Source organism: Suncus etruscus, chromosome 1 (assembly GCF_024139225.1).
Source record: "Suncus etruscus isolate mSunEtr1 chromosome 1, mSunEtr1.pri.cur, whole genome shotgun sequence".
NCBI lineage: Eukaryota > Metazoa > Chordata > Mammalia > Eulipotyphla > Soricidae > Suncus > Suncus etruscus.
Window position 1 is genome coordinate 188,981,661 of NC_064848.1, and position 16,723 is coordinate 188,998,383.

Genomic DNA, 16,723 nt, shown 5'->3' on the forward strand with positions numbered 1-16,723 from the left:
GAGATAGCACAGCGGTTTGCCTTGCAAGCAGCCGATCCGACCTAAGGTGGTTGGTTCGAATCTCGGAGTCTCATATGGTCCCCGTGCCTGCCAGGAGCTATTTTTGAGCAGATAGGCAGGAGTAAGCCCTGAGCACCGCAGGGTGTCCCCCCCACCCCCCATGTAAAAAAAGAAAAGAAAAGAACAAAAAAAGAAAAGCAGTTTTAGAGGGTAATGGCCTCATCCCAGCAAGAGGAGAGTGGAGGGAAATGAGGAATAAGAAAATGTAAGACGGGGCCGGGCGGTGGCGCTGGAGGTAAGGTGCCTGCCTTGCCTGCGCTGGCCTAGGACGGACCGCGGTTCGATCCCCCGGCATCCCATATGGTCCCCCAAGCCAGGAGCGACTTCTGAGCGCATAGCCAGGAGTAACCCCTGAGCGTCACCGGGTGTGGCCCAAAAAAAACCAAAAAAAAAATGTAAGACGACATTTCAGCTCTTTTCATATATACTTTTTTTTTGTTTGTTTTGTTTTGTTTTTGGGCCACACCCGGCGATGCTCAGGGGTTACTCCTGGCTGTCTGCTCAGAAATAGCTCCTGGCAGGCACGGGAAACCATATGGGACACCGGGATTCGAACCAACCACCTTTGGTCCTTGGATCGGCTGCTTGCAAGGCAAACGCAAACGCCGCTGTGCTATCTCTCCGGGCCCCTTTTCATATATACTTAAGCATCGGGTGAGTTGATACTGTGAAGTCTCCTAGCTCCCTGTTTCTTGTTTCCCTCTGCATCATGCTTCCATTTTCTCACTTCTAGTTCCCTGGCCTGCCCCAGCCTTCTGCAGCCTTCCTCTTCTGTAATAGAACAAAGAAGCCAGACATTCTTTTAACATCTTTAGGAAAGCACAATGAAACTGGGGGAGGGGAGGGTTAGCACAGCAGGTAGGGTGTTTACTTTGCATGTGGCCAACCCAGTTCCATCTCTAGCATCCAATATGGTTTCCTGAGTCTGCCAACTGTAATTTCTGAGCACAGAGCCAGGAGTAATGCCTGAGTGCTGCCCAGTGTGGTCCAAAAATCAAAACAAACCGAAAAAAAAAAAAAAAGTCAGCTGAGAATCCACAAACAGGAAAGAAGCGCCTGATGATATATACAGCTCAGTAGTTGAAGTATATTTAGTTTGTATGAGGCCCTAGGTTTAAGCCCCAAAACCCACAAACTGAATTTTTTGTTCTTGTTTGTTTTGGGGTCATACCTGGCGGCACTCAGGTTGCTCTTGGCTCTGCGCTCAGAAATCACTCCTGGCAGGCTCGGGACAATATGGGATGCTAGGATTTGAATAACCATTTGTCATTGATCGGCTGCATGCAAGGCAAACGCTGTACCACTGTGCTATCTCTCCAGCCCCTGGATTTTATTTTAGATGTCATGTTGGAGTTCAGTTAGAACCAAGAAGCCCTTACTCTTGCCTCTTGCTCACCCATACAGCATTTCTTGTGGCCTCACTGTCATATCCTTCAAGGCTTTGGAATTAGGAGCTTGGTGTTTTGGTTTTCCTCTTTTATTTATTTATTTATTTATTTATTTATTTTCTGTACTATCACTCCAGTGGTGCTCAGAGAACCACGTATTACTAGGGATGGAACTAGGACCACTTGCACACTTAGCCCATTGATCTGCCCCACACACACACAATTTATAATTCTTGTTTTTTTTGTTTTTTGTTTTTGGGTCACACCCGGCGGTGCTCAGGGGTTACTCCTGGCTGTCTGCTCAGAAATCGCTCCTGGCAGGCACGGGGGACCATATGGGACACCGGGATTCGAACCAACCACCTTTGGTCCTGGATCGGCTGCTTGCAAGGCAAACGCCGCTGTGCTATCTCTCCGGGCCCCACAATTTATAATTCTTAGATAGAGCCATATATGTAAATAGCACAGTGTCTTGGCCAGAGAGATCTTTTTTTTTAATTTTTTTATTTTTAATTATGAGAACAATGATGCAAAGAGGACAAGTTAAAGTTACAGTGAAAGGACAATCGCCCATAAACAGAGTTCTCAGAAGAAATCCCCTTGCTGACGCCTAAATATTGAACTTACAGTCAAAGAATATTAAGAAAAACAAGACAGGGGCCGGGCGGTGGCGCTAAAGGTAAGGTGCCTGCCTTGCCTGTGCTAACCTTGGACGGACCGCGGTTCGATCCCCCGGTGTCCCATATGGTCCCCCAAGCCAGGAGCAACTTCTGAGCACATAGCCAGGAGTAACCCCTGAGCGTTACTGGGTGTGGCCCAAAAACCAAAAAAAAAAAAAAAAAAAAGAAAAAGAAAAACAAGACAGAACCCAGATACAATTACTTTGTCCACAAGTCCCCAGATTGCAGTACATTATAACATTTCTTAGCAGTACACAAAGCAACCTAAAGCCATGAGATTTATGTGACTTCTTTTTTTTTGTTTTTGTTTTTTTTGTTTTTTTTTGGGGGGGGGTCACACCCGACAGTGCTCAGGGGTTACTCCTGGCTGTCTGCTCACAAATAGCTCCTGGCAGGCACGGGGGACCATATGGGACATCGGGATTCAAACCAACCACCTTTGGTCCTGGATTGGCTGCTTGCAAGGCAAACGCTGCTGTGCTATCTCTCCGGGCCCTTATGTGACTTCTTTTTTTTTTTTTTTTTTTTTTTGGTTTTTGGGCCACACCCAGCGGTGCTCAGGGGCTACTCCTGGCTGCTCAGAAATAGCTCCTGGCAGGCACAGGGGACCATATGGGACACAGGGATTCGAACCAACCACCTTTGGTCCTGGATTGGCTGCTTGCAAGGCAAATGCCGCTGTGCTATCTCTCCAGGCCCTTATGTGACTTCTTAAACATTGAAGGCATAGTATTTTTTTATATTTTCATGCACATACATATTAGTTTAAGTTAACATCAAAAGTTTAAGAGGTTTCTTTTTTTAAGGGTTAGTCAAAAGGGCACAGTAAAAATGGTGTTAGAGGGGCCGGGCGGTGGCGCTAAAGGTAAGGTGCCTGCCTTACCTGCGCTACCCTAGGACGGACCACGGTTCGATCCCCCAGCGTCCCATATGGTCCCCCAAGCCAGGAGCGACTTCTGAGCGCATAGCCAGGAGTAACATCTGAGCGTCACTGGGTGTGGCCCAAAAACAAAAACAAAAAAAAATGGTGTTAGAGTGGCAAATATTGTTAGCATAGGCCCACCAAAATATGGGGGACATGGAAAGGAAAAGCCTTGGTCTAAATACAAGGAGACCCCTACCCCTGAAGTTTCCTGGCATAAGACCAACTCTAGGCTCCAGGCAAACTAGTTTATTCAATCCAAGTCATAGTCTGTAGTGCCAATATAGTTTTATTTTTCACACAGTCCTATTGTTGGCATCAGGTTTCTGTATTAAAGATCCTGGAATCTGCACATCCTACATTGAAGTCAAGCTGGTGTGGAGTATCCTCCAGTTTCACCTCAAAATTAAGGGGCAATACAGAAAGCCCTGTCCAGTAAGCAGGTCATTGTTGTTAAGTCTTCTCAGTGTTGGGCCCGGAGAGATAGCACAGCGGCGTTTGCCTTGCAAGCAGCTGATCCAGGACCAAAGGTGGTTGGTTCAAATCCTGGTGTCCCATATGGTCCCCTGTGCCTGCCAGGAGCTATTTCTGAGCAAACAGCCAGGAGTAACCCCTGAGCACCGCCGGGTGTGGCCCAAAAATAAACAAACAAACAAACAAAAAAGTCTTCTCAGTGTTAAGGGAAGTCTCTTTTGAGTAGGTTGATGTCAGAGCAGCAGTAGGGTCTTCCCTGGTAGAGGATTGCCTCCAGGTAATGTTATAGACAACCTTGGATGTTTTGTAGATGTCTTCCCTAGAACAGGGGTGAATGGAGAATGTCCATTCTTCTGAGACCTGTGCCAGGTCTATGTCAATGTTCAGGGTGTAAGGTCCCATTGCACTACAAGATTTGTGTGTTCCCATCTCTATTAGATAAGAACTTATTTGTATGTATAGTATTTTCCCGTTTTAGTGTGCCTATGCAAACAAGAAATAAAGCCACGTGGCATTATCAGAGTATATGGGGGCATAAGAACACGTCCAACAATACCCATGACTTGGTTCAAACATAAGCATTAAACTGAGGGATTCTTTCACACCAAATTCCATATTGAACAGTTCACAAAGAGAAGAAAAGATAAAAAAGGGGGGGATCATCACTGTATAAGAAAATATTCAGCAAAAGTTATAGCCGTCAAAGAAAACACACATAAAATGTTGAAAAGACATACATGTCCTTTTTATGCCTTTTGGAATAGTTGAGTGGGTGTTAACTCCAGGGCACCACTTTGGTCTGTGACTTAGGACTCTACAGTACTTAAGTTAAAAAGGGTAAATGAGGAGTAATGATAGGGGGATAAGAGAGTTAAAGAGAAAAATGATCTTTTGTAGGGGTGTGCGAAGGGGCAGAGTACAAAATGGACTTTCTGCATACAAAAAAAACATAATTCAATGATAGTGAGTACTATTAATGTATCTTTTTTTTTTTTTTTTTTTTGGTTTTTGGGCCACACCCAGTGGTGCTCAGGGGTTACTCCTGGCTGTCTGCTCAGAAATAGCTCCTGGCAGGCACAGGGGACCATATGGGACACCGGGATTCGAACCAACTACCTTTCGTCCTGGATCGGCTGCTTGCAAGGCAAACACCGCTGTGCTATCTCTCCGGGCCCTATTAATGTATCTTGATTTTGAAAATATAGAGTGGAAAGAGATTACCAGTGACTGCGTCAAGAAGCTGGGAGGCCGGAAGTTCAGAGCCCCACTCAGACCCTCCCTAAGGAGCCGAATGGGGAATGGGGGAAAGCCTAGGGTACTTCAAGCTCCGCCAAGGGACTCACTTTGCTGGCTTGCCCAGGCATGTGGCCCGGGGAAGCCCTGAAGATCTGGAGCAAGACAGTAGAGGGGTTCAGGGGTTACCCAAGTCCCGCACCCCCACCCCAGGCCTGGTTAAGAAGGCGGCCAGAGAGATCTTTACATTGGCTAAGGTACTTGCCTTGCATGCAGTCAACCAAGATTCAATCTCAGTACCCCGTATTGTCTCCCAAGTGATCTCTGAGCCCCACCAAAAGTACTCCTTGAGCACAGAACTAGGAGTAAGCCCTGAGCATAGCCCAGCGAAATAAAACACCTCAACTTCCCCACTTTCCCTCTCTCTTGACCAGGGGTCTCCAAACTACAGCCCATGGGCCAAATGTTGGCCACCAAAGACATTTATCTGGCCCACCGAGTGTTTTTGCCTCCACTGCCTGCCCTGCTTAGCTGCCTACTCACCCCTAGGCCCGCATTGCATATGTGTGGGATATGTGCAAACAGTACAAACAACTGCCTGGATCAGCTTATGTTCAGCACATATGGGCTGCACCAGGGATAGACCATCTCCTGGTCTTGATATGAATTAATTGATGGGCTTGAGGACTTGAGCAACACCTGTTTATGCTCAAGACTTAACCCCTGACTGAACTCAGGGATCACTCCTGGGGATCAAGCCCGGTGAGCCCAGGAAGTCTATTGTTTTGGTTTTTTACTTGTTTGTTTTGACCACTAGCAGTGCCTGCAGGCCTGAAGACCATTATTAATAATACTTGGCCTGGTCATACAGCCTGACTGTTGGAAGCCACAGCTTGGCAAATGAAAAGTTGAAGTGCTGCAAGGGAAGCATGAAATGCTAAGAATTGAACTCAGAACCTTGGCTATGCCCAGGAAACCTTTATTATTTTTTAATGTGGGTGGGGAGTTTGGGAGGGAGGGGTTGGACCACACCCAACAATGATGAGGACTTCTGGTAAGCAGGCTTGAGGGATCATATAGCATGTCACAGATCAACCCAGATCAACTGTATGCAAGGCAAGCAGCCCTACCCTCTGTGCTATATCTCCTACCTCTCATGAAGCCTTTAAACCTGTATGCAAAGCCGGAGGAATAGATAATGCAGGGGTTCAGGTGTTTGCCTTGAACATGGGCCAGCCCTGGTTCACATATGGTTCCCCAAGCACTGCCAGCAGTGATCCCTGAGCACAGTCAGGGTAAGCCCTGAAGCACTGTCAGCAATTCCTATGGGAGAGCCACAAAGCATGTAGAAGAAATACTGTTGGGTAAATGGGGCTCTAGGGAGGAAATATGGGCTCAAGAGAAACATCGGAGCCAGGAGAATAAACTCCCAGATTGAATTAGAAATGGTTTGATGGGGGCCGGGAAGGTGCCGCTAGAGGTAAGGTGTCTGCCTTGCAAGCGCTAGCATAGGACGGACCTCGGTTCGATCCCCCAGCATCCCATATGGTCCCCTCAAGCCAGGAGCGATTTCTGAGCTAATAGCCAGGAGTAACCCCTGAGCGTCAAACAGGTGTGGCCCAAAAACAAAAATAAATAAATAAATGGTTTGATGGAATCTGGAGAGATAGTACAGTGGTAGGGCATTGGATGAACAGTGGTTCGAATTCCAGCATCCCATATGATTCCCCCGGGCCTGCTAGGAGCGATTTCTAAGCACAGAACCAGGAGTAATCCCTGAGCACTGTCGGGTGTGACCCCAAAAACAAAAACAAAAATAAAAAAAATGGTTTTATGGGACTGAAGCGATAAACACAACAAACAGGTAGGGCATTTGCCTTGCATGCTGCCAACCTGGGTATGATTTCCAGAATCCCATTCGGTCTCCTAAGCCTGCCAGGAGTGATTTCTGAGTGCAAAACCAGGAGTAACCCCTGAGCACTTCTGGGGTTAAAACACACACACACACACACACACACACATACACACACACACACAAAGAAAGAGAGAGAGAGAGAGAGAGGAAGGAAGGAAGGAAGGAAGGAAGGAAGGAAGGAAGGAAGGAAGGAAGGAAGGAAGGAAGGAAGGAAGGAAGGAAGGAGGGAGGGAGGGAGGGAGGGAGGGAGGGAGGGAGGGAGGGAGGGAGGGAGGGAGGGAGGGGAGGGAGGGAAGGAAGGAAGGAGGGAGGGAGGGAGAAAGGGAGGGAGGAAGGAAGGGAGAGAGAGAAAGAGACAGAGAGAAAGAAAGAAAGAGAGAGAGAAAGAGAGAGAAAGAAGAAAGAAAGAAAGAAAGAAAGAAAGAAAGAAAGAAAGAAAGAAAGAAAGAAAGAAAGAAAGAAAGAAAGAAAGAAAGAAAGAAAGAAAGAAAGAAAGAAAGAAAGAAAGAAAGAAAGAAAGAAAGAAAGAAAGAAAGAAAGAGAGAGAAAGAAAGAGAGAAAGAAAGAGAGAAAGAAAGAAGAAGAAAGAAAAAGCACAAAAACACAAAACGATAAAAGAAATGGCTTGAAGGTCAGAGCAATAATACAACAGGTAGGACGCTTGCTTTGTATACATCTGGTCTGGGTTCAATCCCCTGCACCTCATATGGTTCCCCAACCCTCACCAAGTGTGATCCCTAAGCAAAGAACCAGGAGTAAGTCCTGAGTCCTACCAGGTGTGGCCCAAAAATAACAGCAGAACTTGAACAGAACTGAATCAGAACTTGGTCTTCAGCAGCAAAGAAGCCTTGAGGTCTTGTGAAATAAACAGATGGACAGATGGGGCCAGAGAGATAGCATGGAGGTAGAGCATTTGTCTTGTATGCAGAAGGATGACGGTTCGAATCCCGGCATCCCATATGGTCCCCTGAACCTGCCAAGAGTGATTTCTGACATAGAGCCAGGAGTAACCCCTGAATGCTGCTGGGTGTGACCCAAACAAAACAAAATAAAACAAAAAAACAGATGGGCATTTGCCTCTGAACCTGCAGGGCTTTCATCCCATGCTCCATTCCAGAGATAGAGCCAGGCCAGTGCCCCATCACTAAGCTACAACCCACTCTCCCCCTATTTTCTTTAATTTTGGGGGTCACACCCAGTGATGCTAAAGGGTTACTCTTGGGTTCAAGCTTAGGGGACTCTGCAGGACCAGGGACAAGATCATAGCTTCCTGCAGCCAAAGCCTGTTCAGTAGCTTCAGACCCTTCCACCCCAGCCCCCTTATCCGAGACTTTAGAATCTACCACCAGAGCAGTTAAAATGGATTCAGAGACCGAAGAGAGCAGCACAGGGAAGGGTTAGAGTACAAGCTACATATGCATAAACCCAAAGTTCAATCCCCCACACCACAAGACCCTCCCAGCACCACTGCCCCTGTTCCCAGCACTATCTGGTGTAGCCAAAGGCTTTTGTATCTCAGACTCAGTACGTGCCTGGCAGAAGGCTCTGAGGTGGAAGGATCCGAGAACAATAGCATCTGAAGTTCAAGCATATCTCTCTCACTCTACTCACTCCATGGCCACCGTTTCCATCACCAACCCCTGCAGTCCGGATCGTGGTACTGTTTAAATAGCATTTAATCTCAATTTTTACTGAATGAATTAGCCCCAGAATGGACCATTGGCTAAAGATAGGAAGCTCAGGAAACACAGGAGCAGAAAGTGCTAACGCAGAGCAGAGCATAAATAGGACTGTGGATGTGTAAGTGCGTCAAAAGTCATTGATTCTCTCTCCATTCTGGGAGTGCCAAAGCAAGCACAGGGACAGAGCTGGGTGAGAGAGATGGGGGGACTTCCCAAAGTCCTGGAAGACAGAGAAGAACCCTGTTAGTATATACCACCTGGAGTTTGTTAGATGTGAGAGTGCCAAGCAACCCTGCCCGGCACAGCCTTCCTCTCCACAGCCTTCATGGAACAAGATTTGACAAGCACCATTTAGATCAGTGTTTCCCCAAGTCGATGAGACCACCCTTCCAAAGGTCCTAAAACAACCCAGGGGGACATAGTAGCCTCGGGTGCAATTAGGGGACACTTGATTCACTTGAAGTAAGTTTTAGAGGGCCAGAGAGAAAGTACAGTGGGTAGGGTGCTAGCCTTGCATGCAGCCAACCCAGGTTCTATATCTGGAATCCCATATGATTTCTTTTTTGTGTTTTGTTTTTGGGTCACACTCGGCAGTGCTCAAGGATTTCTCCTGGCTTTAGGCTCATAGTTCGCTCCTGGGATGTATGAGGGACCATAAGGGATGCCGGGATTTGAACCACCATCCTTCTGCATGCAAGGCAAACGCACCACCTCCATGCTATCTCTCCGGCCCCCTCATATGATTTCTTGAGTACAGAGCCAGAAGTAATCCCTGAGGTCCATCAGGTGTGGCCCAAAGAACCTACCTTCTTTCACTGCCCCCCAAAAAGGAGATTTCAGGTCAAAGAGATAATACCAAGGTAAGTGCTTGCTAAGCCAATCCCAGTTCAGTCCCCAGCACCACATGTTGATGGGTGTGACCTTTGAGCACAGTGCTGGATTAGCCCCCCCTGAGCACAGCCAGGTGGGTTTCAGGCCTGGGGATGAGAGATACTGAACAATTTTGTTGGTTTGGTTTGGGGCCACACCTATTGATGCTCAGGGGTTACTTACTCCTGGCTCTGCACTAGGAATTACTCTCACAGTGTTCAGAGGACCATAGTGATGTTGGGGACAGAACCCAGCTCGGCCACATCCAAGGCAAGTGCCCTATATGCTGAATTATGGCTCTGATCCCCAGTTTTTTCTTATTCTCCTTCGCATTTGCTGTTGCCATGGTGACCAGAAGACAGTGGCTGCTGCATGTGCAGGGAAGGGCATTTTTTTTGGGGGGACCCACACCCAGCAGTGCTCAGGGGTTACTCTTGGCTGTCTGCTCAGAAATAGCTCCTGGCAGGCACGGGGGACCATATGGGACACCGGAATTTGAACCAACCACCTTTGGTCCTGGATCGGCTGCTTGCAAGGCAAACGCTGCTGTGCTATCTCTCCGGGTCCGGGATGGGCATTTTTGTAGTGATCAAACCCTTTTGTCATGGCACAAGAGTGGCAGTCCTAGGGCCGGAAAGATAGCAAAGTGGTAGAGTGTTTACCTTGTTTGCAGCCTATTCAGGACAATAGTAGTTCGAATCCCAGCATCTCATATGGTCCCCCAAGCCTGCCAGGAGTGATTTCTGAGCACAGAACCAGGAGTAAACTCTGAGCGTCACCGGGTGTGACCCCAAAACCAAAAAAAAAAAAAAAAAAGAGAGAGACAGTCCTGATTCCAGAGGCATGACAGAACATGTGCTGCAATTCACCACATACCTATTAACTTGTTTAATGATGAATGCTTTTATGCACTAAATTAGCTTTCACCCCATAATTTTCCCCCCTTTGGCTTTGGGATCACATAGGCAATGCTCAAGGCTTTCTCCTGGCTCTGCACTAAGGAATCATTCCTAACAGTACTCAGGGAACCATATGAGGTGCTGGGAATCCAACCTGTGTCAGCCACATTCAGTACCTTTATTTTTATTTTTATTTATTTATTTATTTATTGGTTTTTGGGTCACACCCGGCAGTGCTCAGGGGTTATTCCTGGCTCCATGCTCAGAAATTGCTCCTGGCAAGCACGGGAGACCATATGGGACGCTGGGATTTGAACCGATGACCTTCTGCATGAAAGGCAAACACCTTACCTCCATGCTATCTCTCCAGCCCCAAGTACCTTCCCCACTGTACTCCAGCCCTCATCTCATCTTTGGGAATTCTCATGGCTCTAATTTTCTGTGGTTTTTCCTTGTGTGCTATTTGAGAGGACAGGTTAAGTTTGGGGCCCGCAAGGTGGTGCTAGGGGTAAGGTGTCTGCCTTGCAAGCACTAGCCTAGGACGGACCGCAGTTCGATCCCCCGACGTCCCATATGGCCCCCTCAAGCCAGGGGCGATTTCTGAGCACATAGCCAGGAGTAACCCATGAGCGTCAAATATGAGTGGCCAAAAAAAAAATTTTTTTTTTCAAAGAATTTATGAGGAGGAAGAGCTGAGGGTGCATGCCAGCCCATCAGAAGCATTGGCTTTGAAACAATTACTTTAATTTTCTGTGTAGTTATTGCCTCGTCTACAAAATAATAATGTTTTTTGGTTTTTTGGGACACACCTGGTGATGCTCAGGGGTTACTCCTGGCTATTGTTGCCCCATTAATTGGGTCCTGTTTACTCCTTTGTTGATTGTGAATCCGCAAAGAGCTCCCAGAATGAGAAGTTGATTCTCATCCTCTTGTCCCCTTTTGGGGGGAGATCTTGGTAATATTTATCCGCAGCAAAGAATCCACACAGACAAGAGGGTTAAGGGGTAAAAGGTTAAGCGAAAAGAGTCCTTTGTCAGCCTGCCGCTAGCTCCAAAACATACCTCGAGCCAGCCAGCCAACTGGGGCAAAAGACCATGATCACCTTGCTCCTAAACTATTTATTCTGCTCTCAACAGCGCCCCCACCTGGAAGGTCAAGGTGGGACAATAGGCAAAGAATACTCATGGAAATACTTTCATATACAACAGCTATGTGCTCAGAAATCGCTCCTGGCTTGGAGGACCATATGGGACACCGGGGAATTGAACTTCGGTCGGACCTAAGTTAGCGCTTGCAAGGCAAACCCTACCGCTTGAGCCACTATTCAGGCCCCAAATTAGTAGTATCTTTACTTCGTAGACTGCTAGTAAAGGAAGTTGAAGATTTATGTAAGTTCATGAAGCCCTATGTATGGAACACTCTGTAGGAAGACAGTCTAAATGAAAAAATTAAAAAGTCTGTTCCCGGGCCGGGCGGTGGCGCTAAAGGTAAGGTGCCTGCCTTGCCTGCGCTAGCCTTGGACAGACCACGGTTCGATCCCCTGGTGTCCCATATGGTCCCCCAAGCCAGGAGCAACTTCTGAGCACATAGCCAGGAGTAACCCCTGAGCATTACTGGGTGTGGCCCAAAAAATTAAAAAAAAAAAGTCTGTTCCCTCTATCCATAAACTCACCCAGGATCCCTAACCTCAACCAGAGTTCATCTGAATCATATATTTTCTGACTCTAGAAGTAATGTACACAAATTATATGTGCATCTATTTAACTCATTGGTTCATTTAATTTGTCGTTTGAGGGTTATTTCAATAACTAGGTGAGGGGCCAGAGCGATAATGCAGCAGGCAGGGTGCTTGCCTTGCACGTAGCTGACCCAGTTTTGTTTCTCTGCATCCCATAGGGTCTTCTGAGCACCACCAGGAGTGATTCCTGGGTACAGAGCCAGGAGTAAGCATTGAGTACAGCCAGATATGACCCCCAAAACAAAAATAAATAAGTAAAAATAATCATGATACAGTAAGAAGCTTGTCACAAAGGGCAATTAGGGCAGAGAAGGGACCACTATGACAATGAGACTTTAAATTGATTCGGGTGGCCGAAGAGATAGCATGGAGGTAAGGCATTTGTCTTTCATGCAGAAGGTCGGTGGTTCAAATTCCGGAGTTCCATATGGTCCCCCGTGCCTGCCAGGAGCAATTTCTGAGCGTAGAGCCAGGAGGAATCCCTGAGCACTGCCGGGTGTGACCCAAAAACCACACACACAAAATAAATAAATAAATAGATAAATAAATAAATAAATAAATAAATAAATTGACTCTGGGGCCGGAGAGATAGAATGGAGGCAGGGCATTTGCCTTGCATGCAGAAGGACGGTGGTTTGAATCCCGGAATCCCATATGGTCTTCAGAGCCTGCCAGGAGTGATTTCTGAGCATAGACCCAGGAGTAACCCCTGAGTGCTGCCGGGTGTGACCCCCCCAAAAAAAAGAAAAAAATAAATTGACTCTGGACAAGAACTGGGTGCTGAAAGGAGGTAAAGTAATATACATGATAGCTATCCCTTTAGTAATCATATTGTAAACCAGTGTTTAAAATGGAAAAAAGGAAAGAGAGAGAAAGAAGAAAAATGTCGGCCACAGAGGCAGGTGAAGGGAAGGGTGGAGGGCAACTGGGGACATGGGATGGCAGGAAATGGTAAAGGAGTGGGTGTTGGAACCTTGTATGACTGAAATGCAATCATGAACAATTTGGTAATTATGTATCTCATGGTGATCCAATTAAAATTTTTATTGGCTAAAATTAAAAAATTGTGGGCCCGGAGAGATAGCACAGCGGCGTTTGCCTTGCAAGCAGCCGATCCAGGACCAAAGGTGGTTGGTTCGAATCCCGGTGTCCCATATGGTCCCCCGTGCCTGCCAGGAGCTATTTCTGAGCAGACAGCCAGGAGTAATCCCTGAACAACACTGGGTGTGGCCCCCCCAAAAAATTAAAAAAATTGTGTTGAGGCCCAAGCGGTGGCACAAGCACTAAGGCCTTGCATACAGCTAACCTAAGACAGACCGCCGTTTGATCCCCCCGGTGTCCTCTATGGTCCCCAAGCCAGGAGCGATTTCTGAGCGCATAGCTAAGAGTAACCCATGAGCCGTCACCGGGTGTATCCTTCCCAAAAAATTAGGAGATTCTGGGCCTGGAGAGATAGCACAGCGGCGTTTGCCTTGCAAGCAGCCTATCCAGGACTTAAGATGGTTGGTTCGAATCCCGGTGTCCCATGTGGTGCCCCGTGCTTGCCAGGAGCTATTTCTGAGCAGACAGCCAGGAGTAACCCCTGAGCACTGCCAGGTGTGGCCCCCCCCAAAATTAGCAGGTCCAGCCCCAGGTGTGTGTTGGGGGGTGGCTGGGGTGAGGAGGTCCACAGAAGTGACACCCACATGGAGGACTCATGAGCCACGGCCCATTGACCCGATAAGCCAGCCACGTCCTGTTTGCAAAGGCTCCGGCATCGATCCCACTCCTCAAACACCAGGTGTTGCCAAAAGGCCCCAGTGACCCGAACCTGGGGGTACTCGCCCCTCCTCCTCAGTTGTCCCCCAACCACACAAAGTGCTAGGGAGAGGCTCCAAGCCTCAGACCCCCGAGGGTGGGAGTGGGGCATGATCCTGTCCCCCCACCTTGAGTTTGTCTCCTGCCTACCCTCAGGCTAGGCTGGAAATGGGTCCAGCCAGCCCCTTATCAGGAAGGCAGCACCCCCCTTCTCCCACCTCCAGGAGATGGACAGGGTGGAATGGGCAGGATGGGGTGGGGCAGAGAGTGCACCCACACCCCTCCATTCAAGCTAGGAGGGGTTGGAGGGCTTCATAAGGCCAGGTTGGAGCAACAAGCAAAGCAGAGCAGTGAGGCGCTCCTGCAGATACAAGGCAGCACCCCAACTCTGCAGGTAAGAGCATTCCGGCATCCTCCCACTATCAGCTCCCAGGTCCCTAGCTCTGTGTCCTGCCTTTAGCCCAGGTTCCAGCCCTGCCATCCTGTCTGCACCCTCCAGCCCTGAAAGCAGGAGACAAAGGCTATTCTCCCAATTTCTCTGGTGAGAAAACAGAGGCTCAAGGGAACTGGGACTTACCCAAATTCACACAAATTAAATGACTAGACATGGGGCTGAGACTAAAACCCAGAGCCCCCAGTACCCATCTCAATCTCTGTCCTAGACAGAGTCATTGTGAAGATTGTTTTCCCATCTGTGCTATCTATTCATCAGATATCCTCTGGTTATAGTGTACAAGGAGGGGGGGGGGGGCTTCTCATTTTAATTTTGTATATGCCTTTTTTTGGGGCCCACTCCTGGTAGGTACTCAGGGGCCTCTCCCCATAGTGCTCAGGGAACCACGCAGTGCCAGGATCAAACCCAGAACTCCTCCTTGCAAAGCATGTATGTGCTCAGCCCTTTGAACCATTTCTTCAGCCCCTCACTTGAATTATTTTTGGTTTGGTTTGGTTTGGAGGCCACACCCAGTGATGTTCAGGGTTTATTCCTGGCTGGAATAAAGATCCCAGGAATTCTGGGATCCCTCCTAGATGGGGTCTGGGGTCTTTATATGACAGAGATCAAGCCAGGTTGGGCACATACAAGACAAGTGCTCTACGCACTGTACTATCCTTCCAGCTCTTCACTTGAATGAATAGAAATGGAGCATTTGACCTAAGTCACTGAGGTTTCTACTTCCTTTTTCAGTTCACCTGGTTTGGGGCCAGAGCAAAAGCACAGCAGTAGGGCATTTGCCTTGCATGTGGCCAACCCAGGATGGATCCTGGTTCAATACCCAACATCCCATATGGTCCCCCGAGCCTGCCAGGAGCGATTTCTGAGTGCAGAGCCAGGAGTAACCCCTACGCACTGCCAGGTGTGACCTAAAAACAAACAACAACAAAACAAACAAACAAAAACCAGTTCTCCCAGTTTGGTAATTTGGTGAGGCAAGAGTTGATATACCATGCTTGGGGTCCCCCAAGGCTATGCCTAATGGTATGCCAGGGTCAAGGTTCTGTCAAGTCCACACCAGAGCCCCACAGATGCGTGGCCTGTAGCTAAGCTAGGCCTGTGGCAGGCCAAGTGTCTCACCCTCCCTCTCTCTGCAGCCAAGATGCAGCCGCTCTCTGTGTGCATGCTGGTGCTTGCACTGCTGCTCATCTCCTCCGAAGCTTCTGGAAAGCCCCACTCCCTGCTGCAGAACGCACCCAGGGGACAAGGGGCCAGTAGAGAGCTGGAACCACAGTGGCAAGAAGGACTAGGCCGAGCCAGCCACCACCACGTACAGCAGGGCTCCCCACACCTGGTGGCAGGTATGAACTGTGGGCTGCATCCTTGCTCAATCTCCAATCCGATCCAGGGCTCTTCCTTCCTTCCCTCACTTCCTCCCTTCTTCCCCTTAGAACTGGCCAAGAAGCAGGCACCTTGGCAGGAGGAGGAGGAGGAGGCCTATGGATGGATGGATTTTGGCCGACGCAGCGCTGAGAACAGTGACCCACAGCCCTAGGAGCCCGCCTCCCCTGTGCCTTGCTGTAGCTGCCCCCTGAAAAAACGGTTCAAATAAACTCACTTCCTGTGCATCCTGTTGCGCCTGGTGTTGTGGGGGCTGAATGGGGAGCAGAGAGGTGCACCTGCACTTCTCCAGTACAGGGACCCAGGCTCATTCCTCTCAGGGTGCCCAGAGGCTGACTCATAAAGCTGCTCAAGAATCTGCATGTGGGGAGCCTGGAGAGATAGCACAGCAGTGTTTGACTTGCAAGCAGCCAATCCAGGACTAAAGGTGGTTGGTTCGAATCCCGGTGTCCCATATGGTCCCCCGTGCCTGCCAGGAGCTATTTCTGAGCAGACAGCCAGGAGTAACCCCTGAGCACTGCTGGGTGTGGCCCAAAAACCAAAAAAAAAAAAAAAAGAAAAAGAATCTGCATGTGGGGCCGGAGAGATAGCACAGCAGTAAGGCGTTTGCCTTGCATGCGGAAGGTCTCTGGTTCAAATCCTGGCATCCCATATGGTCCCCCAAGCCTGCTGGGGGTGATTTCTGAGCGTAGAGCCAAGAATAACCCCTGAGCATTGCCGGGTGTGACCCCAAAACCTAAATAAATAAATAAATAAATAAATAAATAAATAAATAAATAAATAAAAGATCTGATTGTGGGGGACAGGCGGCCCAAAGAACTGGGGTGTATCCCCCAATTTTTCAGGGAAAGGACCTCTGTAAGGAGGCAAGTAGCCCCTGAAAGATAGGATGCTGACATGTGGAAGGCACATGGTCAGGCTGGGCCAGCTAGCACAAAGGGTCTTAGAAAGTTCTAGATGTCCATGGACAGCCTGCACCACCCTAAGTAATGGGTTCTTTTTCTTGGGGGGCACATTCAATGGGACTTAGGGGTTACTCCTGGGTCTGTGTTCAGAAATCTCTTTTGGCAGGTTCAGGAAACCATATGGGATACCAGGGATCGAACCCGGGTTTGTCCCGGATCAGCAGTGTGCAAGACAATTATCCTATGGCTATGGCCTTAGCCCCAGGAGAAAAGAGAGTGGGGATCCAGGTGAACCCCAAAGAAAAGAGCACTGGGCACAGAGCCCT

General features: G+C 48.4%; 1 protein-coding gene across 1 annotated transcript; it reads left to right on the forward strand.

Moving 5' to 3' along the window:
• The first annotated feature begins 15,253 nt into the window (after positions 1-15,253).
• On the forward strand, positions 15,254-15,646 carry GAST (gastrin). Its single transcript, XM_049781555.1, has 2 exons — positions 15,254-15,452; positions 15,543-15,646. Exons 1-2 carry the CDS (start codon positions 15,254-15,256, stop codon positions 15,644-15,646), a joined length of 303 nt encoding a protein of 100 aa, XP_049637512.1.
• Positions 15,647-16,723: the final 1,077 nt, after the last annotated feature.

Excerpts from the sequence above, each read along its gene's own strand:
- GAST (XM_049781555.1), top strand. The coding sequence starts at position 15,254 with ATGCAGCCGCTCTCTGTGTGCATGCTGGTGCTTGCACTGCTGCTCATC. Across the intron at positions 15,453-15,542 it reads CTCCCCACACCTGGTGGCAG|AACTGGCCAAGAAGCAGGCA; the intron begins GTATGAACTGTG and ends TCTTCCCCTTAG.